The 12,728-nt window shown below is 47.9% G+C and overlaps 1 protein-coding gene across 3 annotated transcripts in view; it reads right to left on the bottom strand.

The window, feature by feature from the left end:
• The window catches only part of LOC144138186 (tRNA (guanine-N(7)-)-methyltransferase non-catalytic subunit WDR4-like), a 74,382-nt gene that overhangs the window by 43,621 nt on the left and 18,033 nt on the right, over positions 1-12,728 (bottom strand). For all 3 annotated transcript variants that reach the window (XM_077670355.1, XM_077670353.1, XM_077670354.1), the window contains exons 2-3: positions 808-870; positions 530-694 (exon numbers count right to left, since the gene is read on the bottom strand). In XM_077670355.1, coding sequence (XP_077526481.1) covers positions 530-694; positions 808-870 — 228 coding nt within the window. The remainder of the gene's footprint in view (positions 1-529; positions 695-807; positions 871-12,728) is intronic.

Here is a 12,728-nt window from a genome sequence, read left to right as displayed (position 1 = left end):
AGTTCAAATGGCGTTTCAAATTTCAAAGGCCATTTGTATCAAATGTCCTTTCAATCGCTCAACTTGTGGGCAAGTCGGTACTCTATTCCACTCGCATAGAGCGTAAAATTTTTTGACGACAGACAATAAAAGGACGACACAGATTGATTGATTGATTGTAGGGTTTAACGTGCCGACGCAACGCAGGCAATGAGGTGCACCGTAGTGGAGGGCTCCGGATTAATTTTGACCACCTGGGGATCTTTAACGTGCGCCGAAATCTCGTACACATGGGCGTTTTTGCTTTTCGCCTCCATCAGAAAAGCGGCCGCTGTGGCCGGGAATCGAACCCGCAACCTCGGGCTCAGCAGCGCAACACCTTAGCCACTGAGCCACTGCGGCGGGTAAGACACAGACCTGCCTTCCCACTTTGGTGCCACACAAGCCACCCGTGGGAACCACACTAACGATGGTGCCAGCTTCCATTTGTCCTAGACACTGGTGCGTTGCCACGTCAAGGCCCAAAACAAGGTTCAAAACGGGAGCTCACCTTTGGGAAACGGCCACCCAGTCACCACAGCTCCTCCGCTTCCAGACAAGGAGTCTCTTGCTGTGGGTCACCGCCATAAAATAGGTCGAACACGGCGAGAAGTTGGCACACGAGAACCCGGGCTCCGCTTGTTTGCCCGCCGCTGTGCTGTTCTCATCTTCGTCGCTAGAAACAGGTGGGGAAAAAAACACAGAAATGCCGTTTCTCCTTTCGCAAAACACAGCCTGTTTCTCGAGAGCCCCAGCGCTTGACAATGCGGCAGGATAATTAATAATTACCTGTCCTGGCTACATGCAGCCTGGGGATCCTCTGGAATGGTGAGCCGCACTTTTTCAAAGCCACTGCAACGATAAAAAGGAAAATAGAATTATGGCCCGAGGGTTTGGTGCCATCCAGTCTGTTTCAATCTAACGTACCATTAAAATCAGTTTGAAAACTACTTCAGGAGCACTGAACCATAGCAACGATAGTGCAATTGCATAGCACTTTCTAACATTTGCAAAAAATGATTTTACTCAAGGTTTTTAAATGCGGAGCATTTCTTAGGCTCGCGATGTCACTCGTCGATGTTGTCGGCACCGTCCACACGCTCACTGCGCATCCGCGTCGCGTCGAGGCGCAGGTGCGCGTCTCTCCCCCGTACCCTCCTCGCTCTCAACAACAGGTGCGGCGGTGCGGGAGGAGCGCATGTACCCCGTGCGCTCCGTCGCTCTCAACAACCGCTGCGGCGGTGCAGGGGGAGCGCGTCTGTGCGCGCATGCGTCGTAGCTACCCGTGCGCTGCGTCGCGCTCAACAGTAACGGTGGCAGGGTGTGTACATGTGATAACGGCGTGGTGGGTGCGTGGAAAGTTCGCGCGCTTGTGTACGGAAGTGTGCGCATGCGCGTCTCTCCCCCGTACTCCTCTCCCTTGAACGCGGGTGGTGTGTATATAAGCGGCGGAGCGCGCGTTCGGAATTCAGTCAAGGGCGTCTTTGCTTGGCTTTCGCTTGACGCTTCGCTTGACGGCACCAAGCAATAAAGACAGACTAACTTTACACTCCTTGCCTTTGCTTCTCCTTCATTCAATAAATAAGAATAATAAAGACGAAATAACAATTAAGCATTCCCAAACCATACCCAATTACGCAACATTCACGCGATACCCCCACCACTCTGCGATGCATTTACTCGAGTTCCCCCCGTGGGAAGATGCGGGCAGGTTTTTTCACCCTCTGGCATCTCCACGAAGTGTGCTATTGCCAGTGGTTCAATGTGTGAGTTTCGGCCTGATGCTCGGAGTCTAGCGAGCCCCATACATCCCATACACACTCCTTTTGGCAACTGGGCAAGTCATTGATCAATGCAATGCATGGGACCATTCAAATGCCTTCTCAGTCCAACTATAAAGAAGGCCAAACAATGTAGACCTGGCTTTAAGCGGCCATTGAGACAGCATTGCAGAAAGCATCGCCGACATTTCAGCCCCACCGAACAGACTTCCAGAGGCTGCCATTTTACACACCCAATCACTGGAATACTATCCAAGGATCATCTCCTCAAAGGATGGTTTCAAAGTGTTGAGCATCAGCCCGGGGATCTCTCCCTCGTATCGCGCATAATGTCCCTGCGATTGCTATGAGCGCAGTCACTGGCTCTGCCTGGCAATAGGTCACAGCTTCTCTTTTAGCAGCACACATGCACGCTCTGCTTACTTCCGATTGCATTCATGTTCCTTCTTGCATCCACCGCACCAAACACAATATCGTATTTATCTCCGTATGCAACACAAAACCACAACCTTGCGCACAGCTCGTGTGAAAAGCGGTAGCGATTGACATTAATCCCTACAAGGATGAGCTTCAGTTCTAGGAAGCCCGGTTTCAAAAAGGAATGCTTTACCAATACCCCATTACTTGTTCAAAAAGAATGTTAGCACGTTTTCAACACCAGTAGTATAACCTTGAGATATTTGTCGATTTTCCATTCCTGCTGCAGTGGCTGCTTTTGAGATGGAGGTGAAAAGCAAGAACGCCCCTGTGTCAAGGGTTATGGCACATATTGAAGATGCCCAGATAGCCAAAATTATTCCAGAGCCCTCCACTACGACACACCTCATAGCCCAGACGTGACTTCGGCACGTTAAACCCGCAGAATTTTGAATTTTAATATTTGGTGATAATTGAAAAAGCTTTCGACCGTATTATTCATGCAACCTTAACGGCAGAGCTTGAACACCGTCACTTCCAAGGAAATGAACCTTTTTCGAGTACTGATACTCCTAGTAGCCTCCACGACAACTAAAAAGTGGCAGTTAGGCACGCCCCCCCCCCCCCCCCCAAAAGTATAAAAGTATTGTTGTCGGAAAACTCGTGCACAAAACCATCTCGTCCTGCAGTCCCTCCCACACCCACCTGCCACCCATACCTTTCACATGAATGCCACAGAGCAAGTGCACATGCTCAAGACTAATTGGCAGCAGTTGGAGAAATGCCTCTTCCTTTACTTCTCTTAAAAATTTTTTTCATTCCCTCACTGGTGAATTTGTGCGTTCAGCGTTGCCAGCCTCAAACGTCTTCGCCCCTTCCCTTCGTAATCATTTTTTTGTCTGCATGTACAAACTCACCACGAGCTGTCGAAAAGGAGGAAATAAAAACGTGCAACGCCCTATAGCATAGCCGCTCTCCGAGCGGCAAGCTGAGGGTGCGTGCACTCTTTTGCTTATACTGCCCGAGGCAACTGCCAAGAATGGCGGACGGGCAGCCCACGCATGCGTAGATCGCTACTGGAAAAAGGTTCATTGTCTGGCCATAGCCTGTGGTTCGCTCTGCTAAAACCTCATTTCAAATACTGTCGTCAACGCGTCAAAATAAATATTTTTAACATCCGAATTAAAACCTACGCACGAACCAAACCTGTATTTTGTCTGTGTTGTTCCTTCAACATTGCAGTGGATGGTATACGGCACGAATGATATGGCCATGCGAATAATATGGCACGTATTTCCTGTTTCCATTGCTTCTCTCGTACTTTAAATACCTACGTTCTTCGTCAGGCTGTTCTCCCAAAAAAGAATGTACTTTATGGCAGTGCATTCCTGTATGTCTGCACATGATTAGCTAAAGCAACATATCAGTTGCCGCGGTGGCTCAGTGGCTAAGGAGTTGTGCTGCTGAGCACGAGGACGCGGGTTCGATTCCCCGCGGCGGCGGCCGCTTTTCTGATGGAGGCGAAAGGCAGATGCGCCCGTGTGTACGATATTTCGGAATCGTATGATCTGCATGGGGCTGCAGCCAGTAAACACTATGGCTGCAGCCAGCTCCACATTCCCCATGGCGTATTTGGCCTGCATCAGCTGGCTACGCCACTCCTTCACACCACAATGGCACATGGTGCGAACAATGGCAAGAGAGCCAAGTGTCTGAAAAGAGATATCCACAACTCTTTTGCATCAGGGAAATCAAAGGAGTACTGACATAAAATTTCAAAGCCGAGACAATTAGGTAAAAAGCTTCCTTGGTATATGGAGATGTCTCCCAGCAACTTTCCACAGTAACCATTCAGTACAACATATTTAAATCCATTTTCATCAGCGTACACGAGAAAGCTCAGAACCGATTCCTTTTCACAGTTGGCATCAGCATGACGCCATCTGCTCGTCCTGCTCCCAGAGTGCGGAGGCGAATGATGCAATGGAAGTTCTTTTAAACATGCCCACTTATGACTTTATTGCAGACATCACGAAAACACACGATTTGGCGGAAGAATCAAAATTTAGACCTAGATCAATTTTCTCAGTGAATACGGCATTGTTTGCTGCTGGACAAGCACTGGGGGCACTACAAAACACGAAATTTTTTTAATAAAACAAACTTGTATTTTATCTGCACGGTCCCTTAACGTACCCCTGACTACGCATCGTGACGAGGACGAGACAAAGGTTAACGATTGACAACAAATGATCCGTGACTTTCACCTACACTGTATATTTCTGATTACACGAGCTAGTCAAGAATGCTAGAATATTAACGCATGAGCTTTATGAACCGTTTCACGTGTCTATTTACGGACCAAAAGTTCGCATTAATCAGTTGCAATCGCGAGATGAAGGCACAACTTCTGTGTGCAGAATGTGTTTGTTGGCATTTTTCTTCTCTGTTCTGAGGCTGTCAGGGATGTGTGGAGTGGAATCTTGCCAGACATGTTCACTATGTTATGTTCGAAGTGTATATGTGCATATATGTTTCCATTAGGTTTTTCTCCTAAAAAAAGGAAAATCCTTACGCTTGGAAAAGTAATTTCAGCCCGAAACCGGAACACTCAACTAACCTGCAACCCGCAGATGAAAAAGTTTGGCTCTGGCAAGCATGTTTTGCAGCTTTTGTCATTTTGGAAAATAAAACACCCTGCCCCGCAAGTGGCATTGCAACTTCCAATTCGTAGTCAAAGTTGTCACATGCTCTGTGGTCAATGAAATAACAACCCGCCCCGCTTGCATGTTCGGATGCAGAACATTTCCCCTCGCCATGCTGCTGGCATGCGTTCGACAGTGAGTTCAAAATCAAAAGTATTTCTGACCGCTCCTTTCCAACACGCCGCATATTACCTAGACTGGCAAAGACGTGCAAACAAAACCATGATGAAAACTGAACTGGCTGCGTAATACAACCAACAGCACTTTTCGTCAGCAACCTAGTCTGCCAGTCTGAGCCCACTTATACCCATGATGCCCATCGTGGAACACGTTCGCTACACCACATTCCTCTTTTATTATTGCTGTATGAAACTCTGGCATTCCAGACTGTTGGGTTTCTCTCTCTCCCTTTCTCTCTCTCACACACACATACACACACCTAGTGCCCAGCAATATTGCAAGGGCATGTTAGAAAAAAAACCTTCCTGAAGCTGTCTCTTACCGTCAAGCTTGGAACTGTGCGAAACCCACAGTGCTTGCACGAGGTGAAGAGCTGTATGAGGCAGTCTTCATACACCACAAATTTTCTTGCGGATTGGCGGCTGTCAGGGATGGCACTGAAAAACCGCAGAAAATAAAGCAAAGTAAAAGAAATTGTACATCTTACACATACATATATATTGTTATCCTTGAAGGGTTTGTAAGCTTTGTCAAACATACAGCACTTGCATACACTATGCGCACAAAAGCATAACAAATTTATTAGACACTGTAGGCAACGAGCAAGTTGGTTTCAAATGAAAGTCTGCCCTTTCCATAGCAAGTTTAGCATTGATTCAGTGCCAAAAGATGCCTCAATTGCTAATGAAACAACGCATTTCCTTTTCCAATTCCCCTCTCAGCAATTCCATGACGCAAACAGTGGCTCCTGCAGCTGTTGTTGACGTGATGATACACCGGAAGCAGGCGCGGCAGCAGTGATGTATAGGGACCAGGCGGCCGTTGTATGGCACCACCGTCGCTTCAGCGAACAGCGCCGCCCGTGGCGAACCGCTCGTCAGTGGAATGCCGGTGGCGTTTAGCGCAGCGTAGTTGTGCATGGCTTTCTGTCGTTTTTCTGCGGAGCGGCTTGCAAAGCGTATGTAACCCCACGTGCGCTTTTCAGATCGGTAAATCTTGGGCGTGGATGTGACGTTTACGAGGCGCCCATACTCAGTATTTACAAATAGCAGACGACGCTCAATGCGCCAAGCTGGAAGTCAAGATGGAAGTGAAAGTTTGTTGCTTCATGCAATTTTTCCATGCCTGCATGCAGTTTCGCGTATCGAGGAGTATATTGCAGCTAAATGCTCCCACAAAGCCGGTGTGTGCAACCGATCTAGGAATACTGCAGCGCTGGCCTCTGGCAGTTGATGACGAAACAGCGTCGACGTCGTGCACAAGCAAAAGACAAAGTTGGGGGGTGTCTTGTAAGATTTACCTCAAAAGAGAAATTGTGATGGACGACGACGCTTCCGTATCTTCATTACCTACGGCTGAAACGTGTTTAAGTTCACAGAAATGCTCTTATTACAGTCATCGGGAATCGTTGATAGAATAAATACCGCATGATAGTAGAACGTTATTGCTTGTCATGGAGAATCATTAGTTTACAAGAATTTCAATGGTTGCTGGCTAGTCGGTAAATGGCTAGATGATTTTGCTGTTTAGTTTTGAACTTCCATGCCCCCCTCTCCAAATCTAAACTTTTTCCAGCGTATCGGAAATGTGTCTGTTGCTGGAGGACTCTGGCTGATGCACCCATATTTGAAGCAACTAATCGCGCGTTTTTGGTGTCTTCACCAGGCATTACACGATTTTTTTAGGTACTCTGTAAAGAATACCTAAGCAATAAAAAACACCGGCTGACGTTAACACTGCCACATTTTTTAACTATCGGTGCCAGCCTTTATTCTACGCAGGTGGTAAAACGGGAAGGGGAGGAGGGATGGGTTGTAGTTTGGGCTGTTGAGTTGGTGAATAACTTTGGCTCTTGATAAAATGACCACCACAAATGTGGGATTTCCACTTCGGCTTTCAGGCTCCCATGCTGTCACAGTGTCGCTTACCAAAAGCGAAGGCACAAAGCTCACGGTCACAGAAAGTGTAAACTGCCGCAACATTTCTACGGCTACACGGTAATCCATCTCGTATGCAGGTGCCTTTCTCTTCAAAGCACACGTATCGAGGTATCCCAGCGCTAAGGCTGGCGTGGGTACCGTAGTCATTGAAACCAGTGAAGATAATTTAAAGTGGTAGAAATGAATACTAATATTGCTAATAGTTTTATTCCTACTCAGATAGCGCGGAGCCAGGCGCAGAGCGCTGCAAAAAGCGCTCGTGTCAATGTAGCCCACTCCCAACCTTCCAAGCATCCAACAAGTTTGCGTAGCCGTTAGTGTATTTAAGGAGAAAATAATACTAATAATAGTTGTTTTATGTGTACTCAGAACGGGTGGAGCCAAGCGCAGATCGCTGCAAAAAGCGCTCATGCCATTGCAGCCGATACCCAACTTTAGAAGCGTCCGACAAGTTTACGTAGTGATTACTTCATCTAAGAACCCAACACATCTGGCTAGACTTCGTTTCATCACACATGTCGGCTTACAACGCCACCAAAACATTCAAAGCACCAAAGCAAACATGACAAAAACAATGGGAGGCGGTGCAGTCCAATGCACCGGCTCAGTCCACTGACGAGGGAAGTGCCGAGTGGTGGTGCCACCCGTCCAGCTGCCCGGTCCCTATAGCACACTATAATGCTACCACGTACCAAGCAGTTTGGTCAGTTTCGGTCAAATCAGTCATGCATTCTCCAACTGGCACATCCTTTGCTGCTCAGGACCACTATGCAAAATGTTCTTTCATGGGACCCGTGATCAGTAGTGATGATTGGTGGAAGAAAAACATATTGTCCTTTTAGGGCGGGCGACTGTTGGTGTTATTGTCTCCTCACATAGTGGTACCGCCGTAAGTGTGGACAAGTAGTGCCATCAAGTGGCAGCCAGGGGAGCCGGTGCATACGCTTGAAAATACTGTACTTAGCCGAAAGAAGCATTCACAGTATTTTTAGCAGCGCAGGCAAACCACACAGAGGGTCACAATGAAGGTAGCAATGCACAGAGGCAATGTACAGCGGCTGCACAATTATCTGGGCGAGTGTTGCACCAAAACAAACTAACTGCTTGGCATTTAGGGTCCCCCACGATCTATTGGCTGGGCTCTTATGATAGTGGTTTTTGCCTTCTTTTTTGTTTTCTTCGACAATCAAACGTTACCCTAAAAAAACATCCAGGTGAAGGCGTATTGTCAAAATATCAGTCCCATAGTCTTAACCCCTTCTAGTGGAAGTTGCGCAGTGTGGCCACTAGCGGTGATGCCTGTCTTCACTTTTTCACTATTTTCTATGTTATTTAACAAAATCTATGTGTAAGAGCGATATATCAGTGTTTTTGAATTGTAGTTTTTCTTCAGTGTCCCTTCAAGTGTGCGCTCACCTGGCTGAGCTGTCCGAAATAGGTGCTTCGAAAGTGGAATCACACGGGTCATCTTCAAATGCAAAAGATGGCTCAGATGGCACCGGTGATGAGCACTGTTCCCGTAGTTCCTTCATGAGGACAAGCTCCGGGATGCCTATTTCAGTCTGGCATGCTGAAAATAAAACAAAGTCATCATAACACATTGACTTAATGCACATTTGTGTGTGATGTCAGGTTTTCAGCACTAATGTTGACGGTAGTTATTACACATGCTGTGCTTTAGGAAATGTGATGATCACAATGTATTTGAGAGAGCAGTGGTTCACAAGTGATGAACTGTCATTACCACAGTGAATGCAACGATAACCTCGCAGTCTATCATACAGCCAAAGTAATGCAACATAAGTGTAGCCTTTGCAGGTGGGCTCAACCAAAAATGGAAAACATCAAAGCAGAGCAACACACAGTGGTTTCACAGAAAAGCTGCATTACACACTTTTGCTGTCAGATAAGGTGTCTACAATCTGCATTACCTATCTAGCTGAAACGAAATTCCAGCATTCAGATCTCTGAGTTGCTATCCGTAAGGATGGGCCACTGGCATTAATAAACCAACCACTTGTGTCAAAAACTTGCTTGCTATTTGTGAGATGGTACGTACCGACTTCCCTCGTCGTGCGCGTTGCCTGAACACGAACGCTCCTGATCTGGGGCTTCAGTGTTGCTTGAGTCGCTGTGGACCGAGTTTGGGCATCAGAATTTGCCCTTCCTGATGGCACGTGCACAGGCAAGCAAGTAGCAGCTCCCAAAGAAACATCTGCGCCTGGAAATAAAAAAAAAAAAAAAAAAAAAAACGAGTAATGAGCCCGGATACCTGGATTATCTGATATCTCAGGTCCCATATGTACTCGTACGGCCAACGCCGCAATTACAGAAAAGTGAAATACTTAATTGCTTTGTGACATTCGCAGAACAGTTCATTTTTAGTACCCTCTTGGATTTGCTACAAAACAGTCTTCATTCCCAAGTGAATGCTGTCAAGTTCGCTTCACAGCACTCATGCTCAGCTAGCTAGCTAATACGAGCGTACTGTTGGCATGAACATCTGCGTATGCGCTAAAAATTGGTAACCGGTGGGCCACTTGTTGCAATGGCCACTTTATTTTGGCACTCGATAAATGCCACCACTCGGGCTAAAAAAGCATCACTATACTGTTAGCGTAGTTTCCTGGAACCCAAAGCCAACGAAGCATTAAACTTAATGACGAAGTGGCAACGCTAAATTCGCCTAACAGCACGTCGAATCGTGGTAGGAGAAAACCATTATTTACTTTTGCTCACCGCAGCGCGAGAAGCAACAGCTCCTGCACAGCCTACGCTGCCTCGTATGCTGTGTGAGCGATTGACCAAGCCCATACAAACAGCGCCGTGAGAGCGCACATACCTGAGCTCGTAGAACAGGACGCCGTAGGTACTTCGTAGCTTGTACTGTACTGCACGTCTTCAGAAGCATCTGAATGAGCAGGCGCAGAATCTGCGCTGGTGGATGCCTGCGGAGTTTCGGCAGGCGCCTCGTAGGCGTCGTGAAATCCCCCAACCTCGAGGCGACGTTGTTTTGGAGATGTTGCTTCACTCCCCGACGTGGTGCCACTCGGCGATGCGGAAATTGTCGGCAAGGCCCCATGTTCGAGTATGCGCAACGCCTGCGGGCTGTACTGGCTCAGGAATGTTTGGTTATGAACGTAGCAGCTCGGTGCAAAATGCAGCGAGCACAGCAGACTTTGCCGATGCGGCGTCCAGCTGTTTCCGCGTCCGCTCCTACGGACGAACTCAGTCCACCCCAGTCGCTGTTGCGGGTCGGGAGGAAAGCGGTGAAGAGTTATGCCTTGCTTCGATTTCGTTTGGCAGTCGCTGGCCGCGCAGTATCTCGACATTGCAGAGGCACAACTTCAGGCAGAACTGGGCGTCAGAGGAGACTGCAGCACAATTCCAGCAGTCACTTTCGTAACGACGCACAAAGCGCAGTGAGCAGCGGCCAAAAGAGTCGTGCGCGCCACAGAACAGGGAGGATTGCGCGCCGAGCAGCTACACGCAGGGCATGGGCTACGTCACAGCCTCCGTGACGTCGACAGTTTTGAGGTCTGTATTACATGACATCATGCTGATGCCGATTCCTTTAGGCTGGCCGTTTTGAGTTTTTTCATGAGGGCAAAGTTTAAAATTCATTTAAAATATGTTATACTCAACAGTTACTGTCGAAACTTGCTGGGAGATATCTCCACATACAGAGGAAGCTATTTACATAAGGTCTCTTCGATTTGGCTTGCACTGGCTGCACTAGTTCCGAAAAGTGCCGCAGCGGTGCCGGCCGGTGTCGCGCGCGTGCAGCGCCGGTTCAGGAAGTGCTGGTGCAGCCACGACCAACGTTACTAGATAGGTTCAGTTGTAAAACTCTCCCCATGCGCCGTGCATCGCCGGTGTCTCCGTTTCTCGGCGTGCCGCGAGAGGGCGGGACCGCCGCATTTTGCTCTACCCGTCGCGTGCAACGGCGCCTCTCCCAATGCCTCTTCGGCCTTTTCATGACGTTAGCGCGCGATAATATTAAAGACTACCCGCTACCCGCCAAGTTATCCGCGTCCAGACTACATCTAGGCCAGAGTACTTTCCAGTAGCTGCTCAGGATCGCTTAATGTGGGGCGTAAAAGCCGTTAGTTACGGCTCATTGCTTTGCTTTCTTCAACAGGTCAGCCGAAGCGCATCGTAGTTTGCGCGCGCTTGCGTCGGCTGCTCGGTGGCAGTCAACCACGAGCGTGAACGGTCTGCAGCGAGCTGGTAGCGTAGAATAAAGCTTATTTTGATTGACTCTTCCGAATTTTATAAAAAAATCATGAAACCGCTCATTTTATTTCCAGCCAATTAGAAGCAAGGTCACCATCAATTGGAGCTACGTCACTTTGTGGCTCTAGTAATTAAGGCCACTCGAAGACGAAACTTCCTAATTTTCTCGACGTCCTTTTTAGAATAGTATCTTTTCCATGTTTTGCCCTGACAACAGTTAGCTTTACCAAACGTACGTCACTAAGAAGCGACGTTTCTGTAAATGCGAAATATCTCTAATTGAAAGAATTATTGAGTCATTTAACTGACGAAGTTAAACCAGCTTACATGTCAATAAGCATAAAGTTCTTTGCAGCAATTTATTGGTTTTTACAGTACACACTTTACGGCAGACACAAAGTAGAAAAATATATGCAACGTTTTTTTTTTATTTACAATCAACTCCACATCGTTTTTGCTTAATTAAAGGTGTTGTGCCACCAAATTTTAAGTCTGTAAAAAGCCTGCTGTAGGCTTCCTCTGCATGCAACGACCCTCAACACGAAGTGCTGGGTACAGCAAGCGCTTAATATATATTTTAATTCGCTTCTAAAAATTACCTAAATGCTCTTCTGGAAATCGGGACCCATCGCTAGCGCCACTAACCATGACGTCAGTGAATTGCCAGCGCCGCAAAGTTTGTGACGTCATACAACGCTAGCGACTCGGGCGACGTGAACGTGAACTCCAGTTACCACAGTTTGTTTGGTCGCTTGGTCGTATCGACACACTATACCGATACGACGGCGACGACGACGCGACGCCGGCGAGTCGTTAAAACATCGGCCGACTGCCGAATTGCCAGACCGCGTTGTCACACCACGCCGACGGCGACACAAACACGTCGGCCGATGGAAAGTCGCCATAGTGTGACTGACTCGCCGACCGAAGACGCCAACAAAACCGGTCGCCTGACTGGTCGCACGACGCGTCGTCAATCGACCGAGAAGCGAGAACTGCGCCCCGACAACATTCGTGCCGCAATGAACGCGGCTCTATTTTGTTAGTTTCTGGAGGGTAATAAGCTCAGTAAGTTCCATGAAGCCCATACAACTCAACACTAGCGCTAATGCGATCCGTATTTTGGCGTTCGACGCTTCGGCCGTGCTCTTCGGCGACGCCGCTACCCCGGAATGTGTGTGCGATCGGCTCGCCTGTAGAAAATATAAGGTCAGTTTCGTGCAGAAGAACAGTTACGTAGGGTAATTTGGGTAATAAGGGATCAGTATCGGCAAAGGTTTTTAACGTAAAACGTAAAACCAAATTACGGCAAGCACTATCCCTTCAGTGCAAAATCGCAGTCGCAGCCGGGCACACTTATTTTTGCGAGCGCTTTCGCAGAAGAGCAGAGTTGATGGCGATAAGCTGTCGCGGGGGCTTCGCGGAACCTTGCTGCGCAAGCGCTATTTAAA

Source organism: Haemaphysalis longicornis, unplaced genomic scaffold (genome assembly GCF_048455015.1).
Source record: "Haemaphysalis longicornis isolate Haplotype H1 unplaced genomic scaffold, Haemaphysalis longicornis Haplotype H1 scaffold_5, whole genome shotgun sequence".
NCBI lineage: Eukaryota > Metazoa > Arthropoda > Arachnida > Ixodida > Ixodidae > Haemaphysalis > Haemaphysalis longicornis.
Note: the sequence above shows the minus strand (reverse complement) of the source record. Positions and strands in the feature narration are given on the sequence as shown.